This window comes from Schistocerca cancellata, chromosome 5 (genome assembly GCF_023864275.1).
Source record: "Schistocerca cancellata isolate TAMUIC-IGC-003103 chromosome 5, iqSchCanc2.1, whole genome shotgun sequence".
NCBI classification, from domain to species: Eukaryota; Metazoa; Arthropoda; class Insecta; order Orthoptera; family Acrididae; genus Schistocerca; species Schistocerca cancellata.
In genome coordinates this window covers 580,803,730-580,826,736 of record NC_064630.1, presented here as the reverse complement: position 1 = coordinate 580,826,736, position 23,007 = coordinate 580,803,730, and the positions used below count along the sequence as shown (strand labels likewise).

Here is a 23,007-nt window from a genome sequence, read left to right as displayed (position 1 = left end):
GTAGTGAAACATGGACTGTGGGAAAACCAGAACAGGAGAGAATCATAGCATTTGGGATGTGGTGCTATAGGTTAATGTTGAAAACTAGATGGGCTGACAAGGCAAGGAATGAGGTGGATCTGTGCAGAATCAGAGAGGAAAGGAATATGTAGAAAACACTGCCATGGAGAAGGGACAGGATGATGGGACATCTGTTGAGACATCAGGGAATGACTTCCATGGCACTAGAGGGAGCTGCAGAGGACAAAAACTGTATAGGAAGACAGAGATTGGAATACATTCACAAAAACTGGGTATGATTCAAAGTGAGGAGGAGGAGGAAAGCCCCCCGGGATGCCGGGGAAGCCTCGTCCTTGAACTTGTGCTGCTTCTCCATGTCCAGATTGGACAGAGAACGAACAGCTTTGGGGCCCTCGTAGCATGGGTCCCTCGTCTGACTGTGTTGCAGGCTTCCTCTCTTGAGAATACTGAGGAGGTGTGTTGCGAGAGGGAGCCCCATCCCCAGCAGGAGCCAAAGAAGAGGCAAAGTAGATGAGAGATTCACAAGGTGAAATCTGTCAAACCTCTTCCGGACCTCTTAGTAGCTGAGACGGTCAAGGATCATTATTTATTGGATTCTTTTTTTCTTTGTAAACACTGAACCCTCTGGTGAGTGAAGAGAATGTAATCCAGAGCAGTTTACACAGTTAGGCGATGGGGTGCAAGGGTTCCCTGAATGAAGAGGGCAGCCACAGTCACCATAGATATGAGTGGCATTCATTGTGAGGACATGTGGCTGAACCTGAGGCAATGGGAGCTGGAAATAGTTTGGACTTCGCATTTATATACCATTACCTCAACCTTCTCAGGCAGGGTATCCCCTTCAAATGCCAGGATGAAAGTGCCTGTGTCTACACTACTGTCCTTACAGTCTCTCTGGACATGCTGGACAAAATGAAGGTCACGTCATTCCAGATTAGCTATAGGCCTAAGTTCATCATCAGAATGGAGGAGAAGGTCTCTATGGAAAATTACACCCTTGTCATATTGAGAGACTTGTGAGGAGCGATATTCACTGGGATGTTTCCTAATCAGTCACAGGCATGGAGGGAGGCCGACTGGCTGGCAGAAGTTGCCTTTGTAAGGAGGGAGCCAGACCTTAGACCGGAAGAGCAGCCGGAGAGATTAACACATTTCATGCACCAAACGTCCGCTCTGGTGCCGCCCACTATGATCAGGGGCTCACCTCTTAGGTGCCACCCCACCACAGCAACAGCTGCCTGGCATGATCATCATTGCTGAGAGTTCTGATGCTTAAAAGGTAAGCATTCACAACCCAGGTACCACCAGTCTGACCCCTGTTGTGTCAGGGGACTCAGCCAGATGGGTACATAACAGCCCATCACATGGAGTGGCTATCAAGCTAGTTACCTAGCAAGGAGGCGAAAGGGCTGTGACAAGCAGGGAGAAGGAGGGGGAGGGGGAGAGGGACCCACGTCAAAGATGCTAGGGAGGGAGTTATCCCCAACTGGCTCACATTACAGATTTCAAATTTAGAGGCTGAGGTCAAACCCCTAAGAGTGACCAAAGAAGAAAAGACAAAAAGGAGGAGGAAAAGCAAACAAACCAAAACCACAAGACAAAATGAAGTCAGGAGGATAGCCGAGGTGACATAAATAAGAGCACCAAGAAAGGGAAAGGAAGGGGCAAAGAGAAAGGAATAAGGACAGGGAGGGAGAAGGAAGGGTAAGGTAAAGCAGCCCAGAAAAGAAGAAAGGCTGTATTTCTATAAAAAACACAAGATTTCATTATGATTTGGATATTTTTGTTATGATTTGGATATTTAAGTTGACTGGGTCAAAAAATATGAAAATATTCAATGTTTTAGTAATAAACAAAATAACAGACCATCAGAGTGACTATTTGTTACAGACAAACACATCCCCCATGAAAGACTAAGAAAAACCCATAAATATATCAACTACAGGTGAGACATTTTTGTCGAAATAGCAGTTGCAGGGGTTTTGAAAAATGCAGCAGCTGTAGTGTTAAACATTGAGTTTAATTTGAAAAAGAAACTTCTGAAAATATATGTTTGGAGTACAGCATTGTATGATAGTGAATCATACAACTCGTGAAAATAAATTAACTGAAGAGCTTGAGATGTGTTACAGAAGGATGCTCAAAATTGGGCAGATTGATAAGAGACTGAGGTTTTTAGTAGAAATGGCAAAGAAAGGAATGTATGGAAACACTAAGGAAGAGGGCAAATGATACACTGTGTTAAGACATCAGGGAATAACTTCCATGGCACAAGAGGGAGTTGTAGAGGCCAAAAACTGAAGGGGAAGACAGAGTTTGGAATACATCCAAAAAATAATTGAGGGCATTGGGTGCAGGTGTTGTTTTGATATAAAGAGAGTGGCACAAGAGAGGAATTTATGGAACACATTCTCGAAATTTAAAAGGTGTTCAACAGAGAGAACATCAATATCTGTTAGAGATACCACTATACAACATACATTGCAACAACTGATTTTAATATCATAATTTTGATCAACAGTGAAAAATTATCGCTTTAATGTTCTGAAATATAGGTGCTTTAATGTTCTGAAATACAGATGGCTTTTTTTTCTTTTTCTTTTTTTGCAAGTAGAGATTTCTCAGTTATCCCCTGGAACTGGGAAAATAATAATGCAATGCGATGACATTATAGCTTATAGCTGTCACTCAGATACATAAGCACCCACAGTCACAAATTTTGGTGTCCATGAACTCACCTCTCATGTTCAAAAGATTCTTTAATGTCATATGTAATCAATTCTCACTTACTTGACCATACAGGGGAATTATTAACATTCTTCGATAACTAGTACTGACATCCAAAACATTTTACCAGCGCTTGGCTGCTGCTGAAAAGAACTTGGAAAAACGTGATTGAATTTATGCAACTGAGATACCTGTTTAAAGAAACACACCTTTCTAGGTCGATGATGTGCAGGGGTGGCACTTCATTGTGGCCAGCTGTACCCACTGCACATGCAGGGCTATCTGTGCAGGCCGCGATAGACCACACTCTGTCGTCCAAGTCAATCTCCACGTGCTCTTCCCACACGTAATCATCTGCTGCTGTCCACAGCTAAACAATTAAGTGTAAGGAATGTAGGTGTGGCATACCATAACAAACACTAAAGTTCTACATGTATATTTAATTTTTTTAAAAAATGAAGAATGGGGGTTTCAATGTCACAAACATATTTCTCCTCATAAAGCAGGCAAAGAGTGAGTAAGAGAAAACATTGAGATTCACAGTTTATTTCACTTTTGGAAGAGAATTGTGTTCTCTGATCATGTAAAAGAATCTCAAAAGTAAAGTAATACTAACAGTTATCTAGTACCTTCTATTTGACACTAAATACCCAGCACTCTAACAAAAACATAAACAATGCTATTTTACATTATTTGGTAGGGTTCAAGATATTGGGTTGTACCATGAAACAACAATGAATACTTCAAAGTTCAGCTTTCCACACCATATGGATTAATTCCAGAGAATGCAACCACAAAAAATTATAAAAGATGGCTGATATTTGAAGGGCTTATCCCCTGCCATTATCGAGGTATAGACTGCATGCCTTGAGAATAACAGGGATTTATTTGCCAAAGACTACAACATACATTTCTTGGTTGGTCATTCCTTTGACACAAACCCTTACTCCTGAGTAATTTTACATCTACAGACAAAACTATAATCATTCTAAAAAAAAAAATGAAAGCACATGAGCTGTCAAAGGTGTTATTGGTCAAGGTATAGAAGTCATTCACAGTTTCCCGAAAAACTGAATTGAGGGGAGAAGGCTGGAGCTAAAGACTGACATATTGATGACTGAACATGTTCCATCTGCCATACTAAAGTGAATGGGAATGCCACTATTCTATAAGTCTGTGAATACATGTTCCATTAAATTGCATTGGTGCCTCACAAGGGGGAATCACGCAGGAGGAAAGATGGGGTAGCTGATGGGTCATACTAACTAACTCCTAGTTTTTCAGATCCCTATATGGAGGGAGATGGACATTACAGTAAAACCCATAGCTGTCTGTATGTGAACAGCCATAGCTTCATAAACTGTATTGAGAGGTATTAATTTACACAAAATGTTGGCAGATACGAAAGTACAGTCACCAACTGGTGCTTATTCAGGACAAACTATTTTATGGAAAGGCATGGTGATTATTGTTTATCATTGCAATGAAAAGTTATATAATCATGCACTGTTTTAAATACTTGCATTCTGGAATTATGGGAGGGATATACGTTCCAGGAAACCATTTCCTGTAGAGCAATACATATCACTGGATAAAATACAAGTAGTTGTCCAAATTCCTCTAAATGGTGAAAGTAACCATTGAAGTTCCACTGGCTGAAGGCCATAGGTGTACCTAGGGGTGGTGGAAGAAGGTGAGAAGACGGGTCATATTTCAGTCTCTGCTTGGCACCACCTTTCGAATGGGAACAATGTTTATGCATAATTCAAAATGCGTGGGGTCCTTGTAGCTGGGCCAGTGGATCATCTACATCGGACTCTGCAAGCTACTTATTGGTGTGTGATGTAGAGTGCTTCTGGTACCACTAAATGATCCCCTCCTACCCCATCTCATTCCTGAATGGCGTGTGGGAAGAACGATTGTCGATAAGCCTCTGTATTGGCTCTAATTTCTCAAATTTTCTCTTCATGGACATTCCGTGAGATATATGTGGGAGGACACAATATGTTGTCCAACTCTTCCTGGAAAGTGCTCTCAAAATTTCAATAGTAAACCTCTCAGTGACGCACAATGCCTCTCTTGTAATGACTGCCTATGCAGTTTGCTTAGCATCTCACATTGACCAAATTATCCCTTGATTAAACATGCCACTCTGTTGGTTTGATCGATCTCTCTCTCTCTCTCTCTCTCTCTCTCTCTCTCTCTCTCTCTCTCTCTCTCTCTCTCCCCCCCCTCCCCCTCCCCCCCTCCCTCCCTCTCCTATCAGCCCTATCTAGTAAGGTCCCACATTGATGAACAATACTACAAAATCAATCAAAAAAGCATCTTACAAGCTACTCCTTTCGTGTACGTGTTACATTTCCTTAAGATTGTTCCTGTGAATCTCAGTTTGGCATCTGCTTTTCCTATCATTTGTTTCATGTGGTCATTCGACTTAAGGTTGCTCTGGGTAGTTAATCCTACATATTTATGGTCATATTGTTTCCAGAAGTTTCTCATCTATAGTGTAGTTGTACAGTAGTGGCTTTCTTTTCCTATGTATGCACAATATGTTACATTTATACAACTCCACCTCTGTCTTTTTCTTGTATTCTTTCTTCTTTTTAACTATGTTCTCCTTGTGGAGATTTCCCTCTTGCTGCACTGTGTACCTGGAAGGGAGAATGAGTGAGCCATTCTGTGGCCCACAGCTTGTGCCTTCGTCGATGGCCAGCTAATGCTGGACTGGAAAGCTATGGCCTGCCAGTAAGGCCAAAACACAAACAACCCTCTGAAGGAGGGTCCCAGTTGTATAGGACTCTTCCTAGTCAAAAGTGGGGAGCTGAGAGCCCAAATGCGGGTGTAGCAGAGCAGACAGGGAAGGGTTCCCGTGCCCCTCATGAACAGATGTATTCAGACAGCCACCAGGGTCTGAAATTGTGGAAGATATGGATGTTTTCATCCTTGCTATAGAAGAGGCCTTAGTCACTGTTTTTAAAAAAGTGTGTTGTCATTTGAACTGGAATTCAAATTTTTCTTTGTTTTTAAACACCAAAGACAGTCCAAGGTTTTGCATTCTTGTACCTATATACAGTGAAACTCCGCTTTTACATTTTTCAAGGGACTTCAAAAAAATTGTGTAAAATGTGAGAAATAACGTTTTAAACTGTAAAAGTTACGTATAGGATTACCCCTTGCATTTTCGCAGTTTGTGTATGATATACGTACATAACAGGCATCAAAAGACTTGTCAGAGACTTTTTATTATGTAATAAAAGTTTATCGGCTAATGAAAACCACTGATGCAACTGGAATTGATAACTGTCTGGGAAGTAGAAACGTCTGACTTAATTTCAAATGTCATAATTGATGGTTTTGGAAAGCCTGCAGCTGTCATTCATTATTTAAATAATGAAATACTGCAGTTATTATGTATTTTTAACACACACACACACACACACACACACACACACACACTCTCTACATGTGTAATATCACAAAAAATAATATGAAAATACTGCACTTGCAACAAGAATGAATTCTTGAAACACATTTTGTTCAGCATGAAAAAATTACGTAACGAGCATTGTGCTTAAATTAAAAACATTTGACCGATGCAAAGTGAATGACAGTGTCACCTAGCGCTACAAGATGCCAAACACCGAAACACACTAAATATGGTTTGACAAAGGTGTCACAGCGATCACAACAATCACCAAACTGCATTTGTGCAGTAGAGCATTTGGAAATGATTGTGAATGGTCATGATATCTTTATTCGAACGAACCTAGTTACTCCCATCAGCCATCACACCAAGTAGCGCTTGGCAGCAGCGGGAGATACAGCACAAATTGTTGTTTAGCGGTTCAAATCCGTTGAGTAGAGTGCCCTGGAGTCAAGAAACTAAGCCATGTAATATTTTAAACACTACTGGATGGACGACATGCCAGCATAGTTTTTTCTCAACGAATATTTTTTCGTAGTGCGGAAATCGCAGGAAAATTATAAATATGTTGATGCAAATTCAGGTTTAGACTAACAGTGGACCTAGGAAATTTGACGGGTACGATAAAAAAAATGTCAAACTGCGGGAAAACGTTAAGTCTGGGAACGTAAAAGCAGCGCTGTACTGTATCTTCCTTTCTTTTTTTCTTTAAATAGAGCAGTTCAAAGACCAATGACAACACCGATCTCCACACTTCATACAGATTGGCGGTTGGCCTCATGGAGTTTTCTCATGCAGCATAAATGCATAGACTCAACAGTTGGGATCATTCATGCAGCTACAAGAAATTTCCCCTGCACAATTATACAGCTTTTAACTGCAACGGTAAACCATTAGTTTCACCTTTCCACTTAATGTGTCCCTCTAAAACCCCAAATAAAAGCTCCAGTACCCACTCATTTTTCACCCCACGTAGACAGAATGGACACCCCTTTGTTCCAGGTTTGCACATCATTTTCCATCAGTCTGCAAGATAAGATCACAGTGATAAGTTACACCATGTTGAGGCACTTGTGAAAGGTGATGGCAACAGGAATGTTATCAGTTTTCTCACAGCATAGAAATGCCAGTACTTCCAGTTTTGCTAACTGATGTTACTTCACTGAATTTTTCCTTAAGATGCTCTACAAAAAAAAACAATGGTTTTGTGGTCAAAAATGATTTGTCATCAGTTCACATACAGACTAGTTACTGCGGGGAGTGACACTGGGGAGGGAATCATAAGTGGAAACATCAGTTACAATGAAAGTTGTAATCGGACCTGGAGGTATGCACCGACAGCCTAATGGTTAATGCAATTGCTCGTGAAACTTGTGGTCAAGTATCTGCGACAAATTTTAAATGGCAAACACTTTCAAATATTAATTAAAAAAAAATTCCACCTTTCCCCGGCATTATTATGAACAAACAATGGTGAGGACCAAATAAAGGTAAAAACATACTTGGGAGTCTATTAAACAATGACACAAACACACCGTGACTCAGAGAAAAATAGTACACTGTCTCACAATGATCAACAAGCATCTAACCATGTTTCTATAATTTCAAGTAACAGCTAGGGATAAATGTTTTCCCTTCAAAAGTATGGATAAGAAATGATACAGGAAGTGTGACAGAGGTCCAAATACAAAACTTTCCATAAATTTATGATTTAAAGACAGATCAGCAAGCAATGACTACTACACAGAATTTCATAGTGCTTCCACATCACATTAGACTTTCTTTCCTTCTAATAGTTCCTCTCTACTGTTTAACCTGTTTTATTAGTCCCGCTAGCTTCTATATGTTTTGTCCACATGAATAACTAATACTCTTAGATCACAAGGGCTTTTAAATTAATCTACCGAGCACAATAACCATGATTATCAAGCTACAATTACCAAATCACTGCCCTCTTGCTTCTGATAACTAAAGACATCATTCACTTCACAGAAAATTAACTAGATGAAAGGGGAGTTGAGGTTTCAGTCTATCTATGGAAAGGAAAATCTAGGTCCAGATTATGCCCAATCATTTCATATTTTTCATGAAACTCACAAAAGGACTAAGAAGTCTAGAAGTTATTCACAAATCAGAATCCCAGAATATTAACAGACATTGTTAAAGAAGCACTAGAAATGGACACAGTACACTGGTGGGTGGGCGGCCACAAGGAAACAACTATCACGACAGAATAAAAGACGTCACCTGAAATGAACTCAGTCAAAACTTCTGTGGTCCAATGGTACCAAAGCAACTGCATTACTGATACTGCACTAAAGAAAGGTGAACTACACCTGCTCAGCATTAGGAGAGCAATATGTGGGGTCCTGCAGACTCAAATGGCAAATCTGTCATCCACCTACAAATCAAAACTGACGATATGGAACTAAGTAAAACACATGTCCCTGTAAAGTATGAACACTGAATAAGTTAACTGCCAAGATTGCTAAAATAATTTATTCATATATAAGGGGCATTCAAAAAGAAACGAGCCAGAGGTATAATTACAGAAACCAGTGCCTGTATGTTAGAAGTATTGACCCTGGCTGTTGAGACACTTGTCCCACTGTGACACAAGGTGGTGAATGGCTGTCTCATAAAAGTCCCAGGGGTGCGATGTTAACCAGTTCCGCACGTACAGCTGGACGTTGTCGCCTGAGGTGAATCGTTTGCCCCTCAGAGCCTTTTTAAGGAGACCAAAAGTGGCGTAATCACAGGGAAAGACGTCCGGACTTTATGGGTGGCTGAGAACCTCCCATTTGAATTTCTTCAAGAGTGCCAGGACTGTGTTGGCCATATGAAGCTTTGATTGCCTGGTTGTTTTGATTTGATCACTTGTTGAAGGGTGGTCAAGGTTTGCAAGTAATGTTGGGCATTCACTGTTGTCCCGTGCTGTAGGAAGTGACTCAGAAGGGGGCCATCTTGACCCCCTTAAAAAGGCTCTGAGGAGCAAACGATTCGCCTCGGATGACGACGTCCAGCTGTACGTGCGGAACCAGTTAACATCGCAGTCCCAAGAATTTTATGAGACAGCCATTCACCACCTTTTGTCACAGTGGGACAAATATCTCCAACAGCCAGCCAGGGTCAATACTTCTAACATACAGATACTGATTTCTGTAATTATGCCTGCGACTCATTTCTTTTTGATGACCCCTAACAAATGACCGATTTCAGCAGTCCTCTGTTGCCATTTTCGGATCTATGTTTACATCATTACATAATCTCCTCCATCAGTACAGTAAGTGGTGCTATAGAATGTACAGCATAACCCCACTTTTACATTGCCGGAATTAAAATTTCCCTACTGTTTATGACATTTTTTATCACTTCCATCAAATTTCCTATGTCCACAACGCTAATTTGCACCCAATTTTGTGTCAACATATTTATGATTTTCCCATGATTTACGCATTACTAAAAATGTTCTTGAAGAAAAAAATTACAGTGGCATGATGTTGGCCTTCTAGTAGTGTTTACAAATATTACATGGTTAAGTTTCTTAACACCAGAGCACTCTACTCAGTGGATTTGAATCAGTAAATCAATGCCTTCTCTGCATGATAGCAATGGAGATACTACCGAAGACAGTGCTGCCAAAGCTGAATTACTAAACACAGTCTTCCGAAAAGCCTTCACAAAAGAAGATGAAGTAAATATTCCAGAATTCGAATCAAGAACAGCTGCCAACATGAGTAACATAGAAGTAAATATCCTCGGAGTAGTGAAGCAACTTAAATCACTTAATAAAAGCAAGTCTTCTGGTCCAGACTGTACACCAATTAGGTTCCTTTCAGAATATGAAGATGAATTAGCTCCATACTTAACAATCATATACAACCATTCGCTCGATGAAAGATCCGCACCCAAAGACTGGAAAGTTGCACAGGTCACAACAATAGTCAAGAAAGGTAGTAGGAGTAATCCACTAAATTACAGGCTCATATCATTAACGTTGGTATGTAGCAGTCTTTTAGGACATATATCGTGTTCGAACAACATGAATTACCTCGAAGAAAACTGTCTATTGACACACAGTCAACATGGGTTTAGAAAACATCGTTCCTGTGAAACATAACTAGCTCTTTATTCACATGAAGTGTTGCGTGCTATTGACAAGGGATTTCAGATCCATTCCGTATTTCTGGATTTCCAGAAGGCTTTTGACACTGTACCACACAAGCGGCTCGTAGCGAAATAGTCTCAGTTATGTGACCGGATTTGTGATTTCCTGTCAGAGAAGTCACAGTTCGTAGTAATTGACGGAAAGTCATCGAGTAAAACAGATGTGATTTCTGGCGTTCCCCAAGGTAGTGTTATAGGCCCTTTGCTGTTCCTTATCTATATAAACAATTTGGGAGACAACCTGAGCAGCTATCTTCGGTTGTTTGCAGATGACGCTGTCGTTTATCAACTAATAAAGTCATCAGACAATCAAAACAAACTGCAAAACGATTTAGAAAAGATATCTGAATGATGCAAAAAGTGGCAGTTGACCCTGAATAACGAAAAGTGTGAGGTCATCCACATGAGTGCTAAAAGGAACTCGTTAAACTTCGGTTACACGATAAATCAGTCTAATCTAAAAGCCGTAAATTCAACTAAATACCTAGATATTACAATTAAGAACAACTTAAATTGGAAGGAACACACAGAAAATGTTGTGGGGAAGGCTAACCAAAGACTGCGTTTTATTGGCAGGACACACAGAAAACTTAACAGGCCTACTACACTTGTCAGTCCAGTTTTAGAATACTGCTGCACGCGGTGTGGGATCCTTACCAGATAGGACTGACGGAGCACACAGAAAAAGTTCAAAGAAAGGCAGCACATTTTGTATTATTGCGAAATGTGGGAGAGAGTGTCACAGAAATGATACAGGATTTGGGATGGACATCCTTAAAAGAAAGGCATTTTTCGTTGCGACGGAATCTTCTCTCAAAATTCCAATCACCAACTTTCTTCTCTGAATGCGAAAATATTTTGTTGACACCAACCTACATAGGGAGGAATGACCATCACGATAAAATAAGGGAAATCAGAGTTCGTACGGAAAGATATTAGGTGTTCATACTTTCCGCGTGCTATACGAGATTGGAATAACAGAGAATTGTGAAGGTGGTTCAATGAGCCCCTGCCAGGCACTTAAATGTGATTTGCAGAGTATCCAAGTATATGTAGATGCAGAAACATGTAAAAGTTAGAACAATTCATGCCGTACCAGTTAGAACAATTCATGCCGTACCTCCCTGCCAAGCTCAACTTGGCACGGTGCCTGATGGGAATAACTAGGTTTGCTCAAATGAAGATATCGCGACCAATCACAACCATTTCCAAACTGTCTCTACTGCACTAATGCAGTTTTGTGATTGTTGTGATCAGCGTTGACACCTTTGTCGAACCATATTTAGCGAGTTTTGGCACTTGGTCACTTGTAGTGCCAGCTGGCACCATCATTTGGCTTTGCGTTGCTCAAATGTTTGTAGTTTAAACACAGTACTAGTTACGTATTTTTTTCATGCTGAGCAAAACTTGTTTTGAGAATTTATTCTCACTCTCAAGTGCAGTAAACATGTATGTATTTTTGTGACATTACACAAACAAACAGAGTGTGTGTGTGTGTGTGTGTGTGTGTGTGTGTGTGTGTGTGTGTGTGTGTGTGTGGTTTTCCACTTGACTGAGGATGCACAGTACCTGATAACCTCAAAAAGACAACTACAGTGCAACAGACACAGAACAACACATATTCAACCATCACACACAAAACTTATGTACATATTTGCACTTGACAACGAGAAAAAATTCTTTAAACGTTTCATGCTAAGCATGAAAAAAATGCAATTTATGCAGTATTTCATTATTTAAATACTGTACAACAGCTGTAGGCTTTCAAAAACATCGATTATTCCTACAGTTCGGGTTTTGCATATCAGTTTTTTACGGTACCTGGTGTTCTATCTTTACGAATTACGATATTTTGGAGGTACCATGCTACTTCAAATTCAAATTTAAAATGCATATATTTGCATATTTTTGGAGTTTGAGCATATTATTGTCATAGAGGAAATGGCCATTAAGATGCATATTTTTGACATGTAGAGGCCATATTGAGATTCATTTTGTTCCCTGACAACCCAATAACCTCCCAGAATATTAGACCAATAAATTTCCAAAATTAGGTAATACAGGGCGAGCCATCGGAATGAAAGTCTTTCAGGTAAACGTGGGTAGCTTATGGAGGGGCATGGTCTTCTTTATCCACTTAGGTAGTCTCTCTGATAAGGATGCTAAAGACTTGCAATGGTTCATTGTTGCAAGATGGATTATTGGAGTAGAAATGTGCTTCGGTATTTGTTGCCCACAGTTAATGCATGTTCAAGTCGCTCACCTGATCTCTGCAGTGCATCATCAACAATGCCCTACTAGTTATTCTTGCGCGTTTCCGTGCTGTTCACATCGGCTCTTTGCTACCTTCAAGTTACGAATATGCCCAGGCCAAAAACCAATAATTTACACAAATGGATCAGGCGCAATTGTGCTTACACAATGGACGGAAAAATAATATTCTGCCAACTGTGTGAAAAAGAGGAAAGTATAATTTTATCTTTTTCTTTTTAGATAATAATTGTTTTAATTTCTTGGAAAAATTAAGTTCATCTGTAAATTTGTCCTAAGGAATTACCTTTGGCATTCTTACAAATTAAAGAAAAATGTTAAATGTTGAGAGGGGATCGAAGTTCCAATTTTTAGAAACTTGTTTGTAGTCTTGATTCACCTTTTTGAGTGACCATCTCGCCGTTACACACTGTTCTCTTACATTATTGTACAATTGTACGTACTTATTTAATCACTTCTCCAATGCTTAAGGTCAGGGTTGAGAAAAAATTTCAACTGGATCAGCATAAAAAAGACATCTCAGCACCAGAATAACGTAACCAAGACACAGTTAAAAACTTCACAGCAACCATTCATCTCCTCATTTTTGAAGCATATGGTCGACAAAAAAAATTTCAATGAAGATCTTTGCAAGGCTTCAATAAAAGCAAACATCCCCTTGAATAAGCTGGAGAATAAAGGATTAATGACCTTCTTGAAAAAATACACAGGAAAAAGATATCCCTCACGAGACAATGCTCAGAAAGAACTATGTAGATGCATTGTATAAAAAGGTTTTCTGGTAATTTTCATGAATGTAGGTATGTGAAAGTCAATGGATATAATTTGGTACATACATGGGCCAAAATAATAGTCATTTAGTTTTTTTAAAACTAAAAAAAAAAAAGATTTAAATTTTGCTTAGTTTTGTAAAATGGACATTGTTACTTGAACATAAAAAAAAAAAACTAAATTTAAAGTCAGTGAAGTTTTTCAAGAAGGGAAAAGACAAATGAAGAAGGGAAAAGACAAATGAAGAAGGGAAAAGACAAATGAAGAAGGGAAAAGACAAATGAAGAAGGGAAAAGACAAATGAAGAAGGGAAAAGACAAATGAAGAAGGGAAAAGACAAATGAAGAAGGGAAAAGACAAATGAAGAAGGGAAAAGACAAATGAAGAAGGGAAAAGACAAATGAAGAAGGGAAAAGACAAATGAAGAAGGGAAAAGACAAATGAAGAAGGGAAAAGACAAATGAAGAAGGGAAAAGACAAATGAAGAAGGGAAAAGACAAATGAAGAAGGGAAAAGACAAATGAAGAAGGGAAAAGACAAATGAAGAAGGGAAAAGACAAATGAAGAAGGGAAAAGACAAATGAAGAAGGGAAAAGACAAATGAAGAAGGGAAAAGACAAATGAAGAAGGGAAAAGACAAATGAAGAAGGGAAAAGACAAATGAAGAAGGGAAAAGACAAATGAAGAAGGGAAAAGACAAATGAAGAAGGGAAAAGACAAATGAAGAAGGGAAAAGACAAATGAAGAAGGGAAAAGACAAATGAAGAAGGGAAAAGACAAATGAAGAAGGGAAAAGACAAATGAAGAAGGGAAAAGACAAATGAAGAAGGGAAAAGACAAATGAAGAAGGGAAAAGACAAATGAAGAAGGGAAAAGACAAATGAAGAAGGGAAAAGACAAATGAAGAAGGGAAAAGACAAATGAAGAAGGGAAAAGACAAATGAAGAAGGGAAAAGACAAATGAAGAAGGGAAAAGACAAATGAAGAAGGGAAAAGACAAATGAAGAAGGGAAAAGACAAATGAAGAAGGGAAAAGACAAATGAAGAAGGGAAAAGACAAATGAAGAAGGGAAAAGACAAATGAAGAAGGGAAAAGACAAATGAAGAAGGGAAAAGACAAATGAAGAAGGGAAAAGACAAATGAAGAAGGGAAAAGACAAATGAAGAAAGGACTTGAGAAGAAGACAGTTTGTCTCTAAACGTTCACTGCAAAAAAGAAAGCAAATTTATTTTTAAAGAATACTGTATAATTTTTTGTGTGAATTAAATTACTATTATTTTGGTCAATGTATATACATAAGAAAATAATCAAAATATAGGTAGATGCTAAAATGGATATAGTTTGTTTTCGAATATACATCTGCTACGTAGTGTCCATATGTTTATGTGTATTTTTAAATTTAGTTTCTCTATTACAGACATTGGAGAATATTAGGAAAGACATTGGTGACTCTGGAGTCTGGCTATCCACTAAAATCACTGATTCTTGCGGTCTTTGCCAATATTGAATTGTTTAAAATAAATTATAGGTAATATAATAATTTTCCACATCATATCCCAAGACAATTAGTTTTTCACATTATGTCCTGAGCCAATAATAAAAATAATTGTAAAATTTGTAAAATCCTTTGATTTTCTTTCAGGCATGCTATGGAGAAGTGAAGATCACAAACAAGGTTTTGGTCATTGTGACAGATAGCGCATATACCATATTTACTCGAATCTAAGCCGCACGTGAAAAATGAGACACTAAATCGAGGGGAAAAAATTTCCTCGAATCTAAGCCACACCTGAAATTTGAGACTCGAAATTCAAGGAGAGAGAAAATTTTTAGACCGTACTTCCAAATCGAAACGAAGTTGGTCCACTGTAACATGAGACACAATTGGGGTCAAATGGATAAAGATACAGCTACAGTAGTTTGGTTAGAGTCGTAAGCTTAAGACCAAGTAGCCACTGCTATGTGTCAGGCGCTCCGTCCGTATTTATACAGGCACCCTTCCTTTTTCACTTGCTTCGTCTGGATTGAATTGATTGCTTATTTTGCTTTGATCTGATAAGTGCCGTTCTCTTAGGTGTTTACGTCACTAAGCTGAAAATGCATTATTGTACTGTGTGATGCATTGTTTGTTGCATTCTGATGACGAGTGTTTACAACCTGTCGCCGATCGCGGCATGACCTGCTCTTGTGCACGGTACTGCGGCTTACATTAAAAGAGAGAGAGAGAGAGATAGAGAGAGAGAGAGAGAGAGAGAGAAATTGTCTCATAAGCGAAACAATGGCAAGAGATTGCTACTTGTAGTTACTTACACTGCTGCTTTCTTTGATAATGACCAACAAGAATCAAATAATAGACTGTGTATGATACAAGATGTTCTGAAAGAGAGTTTAGCAAAAAATTTTCTCCGTTTGAAAATCTTTGCACATGCCTCTTTAGCACATTACATTGAGAATCTAGATGATTTCACGTTGTCTGATGTCGCTGCTCTTAAAGTTTTACCTGTAGCGTCATGTGATGCTGAACGATCATTTTCAAGACTGAAAATGCTGTTATCTGACCACAGGAAAAATTTTCATGTAGAGAATATGGAAAAAATGTTGGTAGTTCAAACAAACTAATTTTTAGCATTTACCGAACTTATCATTTAAGTACCTATGTTATGGTTCATTTTATTCACTGGATTATAGCCATTATTGAAAATATTTTATGGTTATTCATTAATTTTCCCAGGTAAGATGCATATTTTAAAGAATTTATCTAGGCTAAGAGAAGTGCATAATTAAAGAATTTTTGCTGCATATTTCAGGGAGTTTTGGCACATATTTCGTGGGTTTTAAGTGCATATCGATCCTAACACTAATTATGACATATGAAATTGAGTCAAACATTCCTACTACCCAGACAGTTACCAGTTTCAGTTACATCAGCAGTTTTTATTAGATAATAAACGAGTCCCTGATAAGTCTTTTGATGCCTGTTATGCACATATATCATACATAAAGTGCAAAAATACAAGGGGGTATCCTACATGTAACTTTTACAGCTTAAAACTTTATTACCCACATTTTACACCATTTTTTGAAATCTCTTGAAAAGTGTAAAAGCAGGTTTCACTGTATGTCCACGTTGGTATTTTGAGCTACTCTGCCGGCTTGTCAATGACAGCTATGTATACACATATTATTGGGCCACTTACAAAAGCTCACAGTCCTCACCACTTTACAACATAGATCCAAAGATGGCAACAGAGAGTGGCCAAAACTGATCATATATATGAAAATAAATGATATTAGCGACCTTGGCAGTTGAGAATATATTCAGTGTTCATAATACTATAGATTGCCCCCCACGTTGATGACATCAGAAATCTGTATCTCTGTAAAGTTCTGTAAGCGTCAACAAATTCTGCTCATCCCTACACCCTACTGAGTGCGGTGCTTACCAAATGAAGCAGTCACCATCACAGCGTGAAGGCACTGTCTGTACCAAGAGGAATTGTTGCTAGCACCAGAGTGTGGAAGTCTGCTTCCATTGGATTCTAATGCCAGAATGCCCTCCTAACTTCCTCCAAGTTCTCTTTCGCGTCTCCATAAGGATAGACAGGCCTAATCTTGCCTCAGACAATCAAACATGTTTAACAATTGTTTTGCATATCAGGCAATGGAAACTCAAAGCTACCATCCCCTCCTCAATGAAATCATGAGAACGGCTAGTCGGATGTTACCACACACAGACGGAAAGTTGTTTTTGACTGAACCGCATGGTGTCAGTTTGTCACAACAATAACTTATTTTGGGAACATAAGATTCAACCATCAATGTCGTCTCGCGTTACAGTTATAGTGTAGGAGGATGTGGTCACAGACTAGACAGCAACAGAGGGATGCTTTGAGAAAATAGTTCAGGAAGAATAGCTTGAACCAGAACAAGGGCTTTGTTTCCACACCACCTATTAGAGTACACCACGTGAGCATTTCCACTGCTGTGACAGTGGCTAGTCGATTGCTGGAGTATGCAAGGAACTAAGGCTTTTAACCTGCTCCTCCAAGGAGAGCCAAAAGGGAAGGAACGTCTCACCAGAGGGCCTCGTGCCGCCACAGCATGACTTTGAACAAAGGCCACACCAAGATGCTTGATTTCTAAAGGACTTTGTTCCAACATCATTTTATTGTGTAACCACTCATTTGTGAACAGGTGACAAAGGAGGTGCCCTGACTTTGTCTAGCAAATATGGAAAGAACTGCGGGGACACTGTCCTCAGGACTGTGACGGCATCTCCACATTCAGGGCACACACTTCTGAAAAATTTAACAAGATGCAAAAACTTATTAACTCTAGGAACAATTAAAGTGCTCAACCACTACTTCAAAGGAGACTTATCTAAACTACACTGACAGAGGGATTCCGAAAAATGTTATTCATTGGTCTCTTGCAGTTGTTCGTGATTTATGGATGGCGGGAATTAGCAAGACACGAAACAAGTCCAATACAATTGGCAGACGTTGTTCATTACCCCCACTCTTATCGACAAAATTTTGATGATAAAGTAAATTTGCTGTCTCTATTTATCACAATCAAATTTCATCTTTACTTCATTATTATGTCTTGCTGTGCAGGTTTCAGTTATTAGTCCTCTTCTGCACTGTTCAAAATAATACCAGTTTCTAAAATTATGAGATGGAATTACTAGCCAGTACTTATCTACAGGAGGCAAATACCTGTTCTGTCAACACACACACACACACACACACACACACACACACACACACACACACACACACACACACACAGAGAGAGAGAGAGAGAGAGAGAGAGAGAGAGAGAGAGAGAGAGAGAGAGAGAGAGAGAGAGAGAGAAGCACACACCACCACCACTACCCTAGCTTTCAGAACTATTCATTCCTTCCCCAGGAGAAGGCTGATGGGTGAGAAAAATAAAAATGGAATGGCAGATCGGGAACCAACTGTTGACAACAGGTTTTCTCAAGGGAATTTAACTTTTGATACAAAATTCCAATTTGACATAGGATGCCTTCTTGTTTTATTTATTTATGATACGCCAATACTGTATTAATCACATACAAGTAACAGAAAACTAATATTAAACTTTATTGTGAAATGCAAGTGACGAGCTGCAGCGCGCTTCAGACTAACATACAAGCCACGACCTCCCCTGCAGAAGTCTTCCACAGATGGGGACAAAACACTGTGTTATCTAATAGATTTTATAAGACCACAGCATAATACCCTGTGAGTTTTAGTAATGTTGAACTATATATTAGTTAAATGTTTTTTTTTCAATGGTTTATAAGAGCTATCAATCCCAGACAGCAAACCCAAATACACAAGTTCTCAGATAAAATTTTACTTTGAAACTGTGAAACTCATTCACGATTCCAGAAATTTATTACTTACACACAAAACACACATATGAAATTATGAACATTTAAGATGTCAGAGAGAAAATATCACATATTCGAGATTTTATAAAAATTCTAGATAAAGGAATCTTAATTTAAATATATACACACACACACACACCTTTACAGTTCTGTCTCTTGAGCCAGTAATTAACACAACTCCATTGCAATCAACAGCATCTATATTAGATGTGTGACTTGAAGTCTGAGCAAATAACAGTTCTCCAGTGGCACAAGACCAGCCACAAATTGCTGCATCCCTGACAAATTAAGATAGTTATGATTAGTCTAAAATGCAAAATAATTGTTTATATATTCATAACAGTTTAGCACATATTAAAAAAAAGAGACTTTTTCACACGATGTTAGTACAATGTATAACACCTGCATTTTTGTTCTCAGCCTATTATTGGTGTCACTCGTCAGAGTACATTACATTGTGCTACTGTACCCATAATGTTGAAAGGGGTGGGGTGGGGCAGAGCGGGCGAGTGGGGGGGGGGAGAGCGGGCGAGTGGGGGGGGGAGAGCGGGCGAGTGGGGGGGGAGAGCGGGCGAGTGGGGGGGGGAGAGCGGGCGAGTGGGGGGGGGGGGTGGGGTGGGGGGGAAGAGAGCGGGCGAGTGGGGTGGGGGGGAAGAGAGCGGGCGAGTGGGGTGGGGGGGGGGAGAGAGCGGGCGAGTGGGGTGGGGGGGGGAGAGAGCTGGCGAGTGGGGTGAGGGGGGGGAGAGAGCTGGCGAGTGGGGTGAGGGGGGGGAAGAGAGCTGGCGAGTGGGGTGGGGGGGGAAGAGAGCGGGCGAGTGGGGTGGGGGGGAAGAGAGCGGGCGAGTGGGGTGGGGGGGGGAAGAGAGCGGGCGAGTGGGGGGGAGAGAGAGCTGGCGAGGGGTGGGGGGGTGGGGGGGAGAGCCGGCGAGGGGTGGGGGGTGGGGGGGACAGCCGGCGAGGGGTGGGGGGTGGGGGGACAGCCGGCGAGGGGTGGGGGGTGGGGGGGTGGGGGGGAGAGCCGGCGGGGGGTGGGGGGTGGGGGGGAGAGCCGGCGAGGGGTGGGGGTGGGGGGGAGAGCCGGCGAGGGGTGGGGGTGGGGGGGAGAGCCGGCGAGGGGTGGGGGGGGGAGATCCGGCGAGGGGTGGGGGGGGGGGGGTGGGGGGGGGGCGAGCCGGCGAGGGGTGGGGGGTGGGGGGGGAGAGCCGGCGAGGGGTGGGGGGTGGGGGGAGAGCCGGCGAGGGGGGGGGGGGACAGCCGGCGAGGGGTGGGGGGGTGGGGGGGACAGCCGGCGAGGGGTGGGGGGGTGGGGGGGACAGCCGGCGAGGTGTGGGGGGGTGGGGGGGAGAGCCGGCGAGGGGTGGGGGGGTGGGGGGGAGAGCCGGCGAGGGGTGGGGGGGTGGGGGGGAGAGCCGGCGAGGGGTGGGGGGTGGGGGGGGAGAGCCGGCGAGGGGTGGGTGGGGGTGGGGGGGAGAGCCGGCGAGGGGTGGGTGGGGGTGGGGGGGAGAGCCGGCGAGGGGTGGGTGGGGGTGGGGGGGAGAGCCGGCGAGGGGTGGGTGGGGGTGGGGGGGGAGAGCCGGCGAGGCGTGGGTGGGGGTGGGGGGGAGAGCCGGCGAGGCGTGGGGGGGTGGGGGGAGAGCCGGCGAGGCGTGGGGGGGTGGGGGGAGAGCCGGCGAGGCGTGGGGGGGTGGGGGGAGAGCCGGCGAGCCGTGGGGGGGTGGGGGGAGAGCCGGCGAGGCGTGGGGGGGTGGGGGGAGAGCCGGCGAGGCGTGGGGGGGTGGGGGGAGAGCCGGCGAGGCGTGGGGGGGTGGGGGGAGAGCCGGCGAGGCGTGGGGGGGTGGGGGGAGAGCCGGCGAGGCGTGGGGGGGTGGGGGGAGAGCCGGCGAGGCGTGGGGGGGTGGGGGGAGAGCCGGCGAAGCGTGGGGGGGTGGGGGGAGAGCCGGCGAAGCGTGGGGGGGGGAGAGCCGGCGAGGCGTGGGGGGGGTGGGTGGGGGAGAGCCGGCGAGGGGTGGGTGGGGGGAGAGCCGGCGAGGGGTGGGTGGGGGGAGAGCCGGCGAGGGGTGGGTGGGGGGAGAGCCGGCGAGGGGTGGGTGGGGGGAGAGCCGGCGAGGGGTGGGTGGGGGGAGAGCCGGCGAGGGGTGGGTGGGGGGAGAGCCGGCGAGGGGTGGGTGGGGGGAGAGCCGGCGAGGGGTGGGTGGGGGGAGAGCCGGCGAGGGGTGGGTGGGGGGAGAGCCGGCGAGGGGTGGGTGGGGGGAGAGCCGGCGAGGGGTGGGTGGGGGGAGAGCCGGCGAGGGGTGGGTGGGGGGAGAGCCGGCGAGGGGTGGGTGGGGGGAGAGCCGGCGAGGGGTGGGTTGGTTGGTTGGTTGGTTGGTTGTTTGAGGTGAAAGGGACCAAACAGCAAGGTCATCAGTCCCTTGTTTCAAATAGACTCCATTCTGGTAACGGGACATCTCAGAAAAGGCAGAACAATAAAACGGAAAAAGGGGAAACGTAAAAGGGCAGCACGTTGTCATTAGTAAAAACAAACGAGGGAAGTTGGCAAGAGAACGAACCCAACACTATGCGGAAACAGCATAGGCAAGACCACCTGTGACTTAAAAGGGACAACCGCTATAATGCAGAAAGTACGTATGGGAATAGAAAAACTAACCTAGCCTTAAAAAGAAGGGGTAAAAACAGAGTAAAAGGGAAAGAAAAGAGGATTCCAGGCAGGGAGGTGAATCGGGAATCTCTGAACACCGCCTACAGTGGGAGACACCCAAACACTCACCGCCCTGCCCCAACACCAGAGGGAGATTAAAAACCTTAAAACTGAGAATAAAAACCACTCTCCCGGAGGAAACCTAGAACCAGAGAGACCATCCGGGAATCGTCAGCCAACATCAAAGGTAAAGTGTGGGGGAGTCTGTACTTCGCACGCAGAGCCAAAAGAAGGGGGGCATTCAACCAAAATGTGGGCCACTGACTGGAAGGCTCCACAACCACATAGCGGGGGTGGCTCATCACGCAAAAGGAAACCATGGGTCAGCCTGGTATGGCCAATGCGGAGACGACACAGTGTGGTCGAGTCCTTGCGGGAGAGGCGAAAGGAAGAACGCCATGGGCCTGGATTCACCTTAATGGCACGAAGTTTATTAGACAGTGGAGTAGCCTCCCAAGAACTGGCCCATGACTGTGCAAAGTGGGATTTGATGTGAAGCCGTAAATCCGCTGCAGGAGGGGTTACAGAAAACGGGGGGTAAGTAACTGCTCCCCCAGCCAAACGATCAGCGAGCTCATTACCTGGGATACCCACATGGCCCGGGACCCATAGGAAGTCAATGGAACAAGCAGCACGGTGAAGATCAGCGAGATGGTCATGGATGGCAGAGACCAAGGGATGGCGCGAAAAACACCGGTCAATAGCAAGAAGGCCACTCATCGAGTCCGTACATAACAAAACGCGGTTGTGTTGGGATTGTTTAATAAAGGTAAGGGCCCGGGAAATGGCCATCAATTCCGCAGTAAACACCCCACATGAGGGTGGCAGCAGATGATTTTCCGTTCCAACAAAGGACGTGAAGGCATACCCAACATGATCAGCAGATTTAGAGCCATCAGTGTAAAAAACAACAGCATCCCGAAACTCCCATAAAATTTGGCGGAAAAAGGAACGGAACACCACCGGGGAGATGGAATCTTTCGGACCGCGGCGGAGATCCATCCGAATTCGAGGCCGAGGAACTAACCAAGGAGGGGTGGAGGGGAGGGAGCGAGGAAGACAGGACAAAGAAGGAAGCCGAAAATCACGGGTAAGAGACGCAAGGCGCAGCCCAACCGGTAAACCCGCCCGAGGGCGGGAGTCAGGCGGACGACGTCCATGGTCTGGAAATAGGATAGAATAGGAAGGATGAGCGGGAGAAGAACGGATAGTAAGGGCATAAGACACCAGAAGCTGGGACCGCCGAACAGAAAGGGGGGGGATCCCAGCTTCAACCAGGAGACTATCAACAGGGCTAGTAGGGAAGGCACCGGTGGCCAAACGGATACCACGATGGTGGACTGGATCCAGCACGTGCAGCGTGGAAGGAGCAGCTGAACCATAAACTTGACAACCATAGTCCAAACGTGACAGAACTAGAGCACGATAAAGACGGAGGAGGAGGGAACGGTCCGCACCCCAAGAGGAGTGGGCAAGGAAGCGAAGGACATTGAGTTTACGGAAACATCCTACCTTCAGGAGTCTGA

At 43.3% G+C, this 23,007-nt stretch overlaps 1 protein-coding gene across 1 annotated transcript in view; it reads right to left on the bottom strand.

The window, feature by feature from the left end:
* Positions 1-23,007, bottom strand: part of LOC126188101 (F-box/WD repeat-containing protein 4-like) — an 84,358-nt gene that overhangs the window by 35,673 nt on the left and 25,678 nt on the right. The window contains exons 4-5 of the mRNA XM_049929567.1: positions 18,923-19,061; positions 2,958-3,118 (exon numbers count right to left, since the gene is read on the bottom strand). Of these exons, the coding sequence (XP_049785524.1) occupies positions 2,958-3,118; positions 18,923-19,061 (300 nt within the window). The remainder of the gene's footprint in view (positions 1-2,957; positions 3,119-18,922; positions 19,062-23,007) is intronic.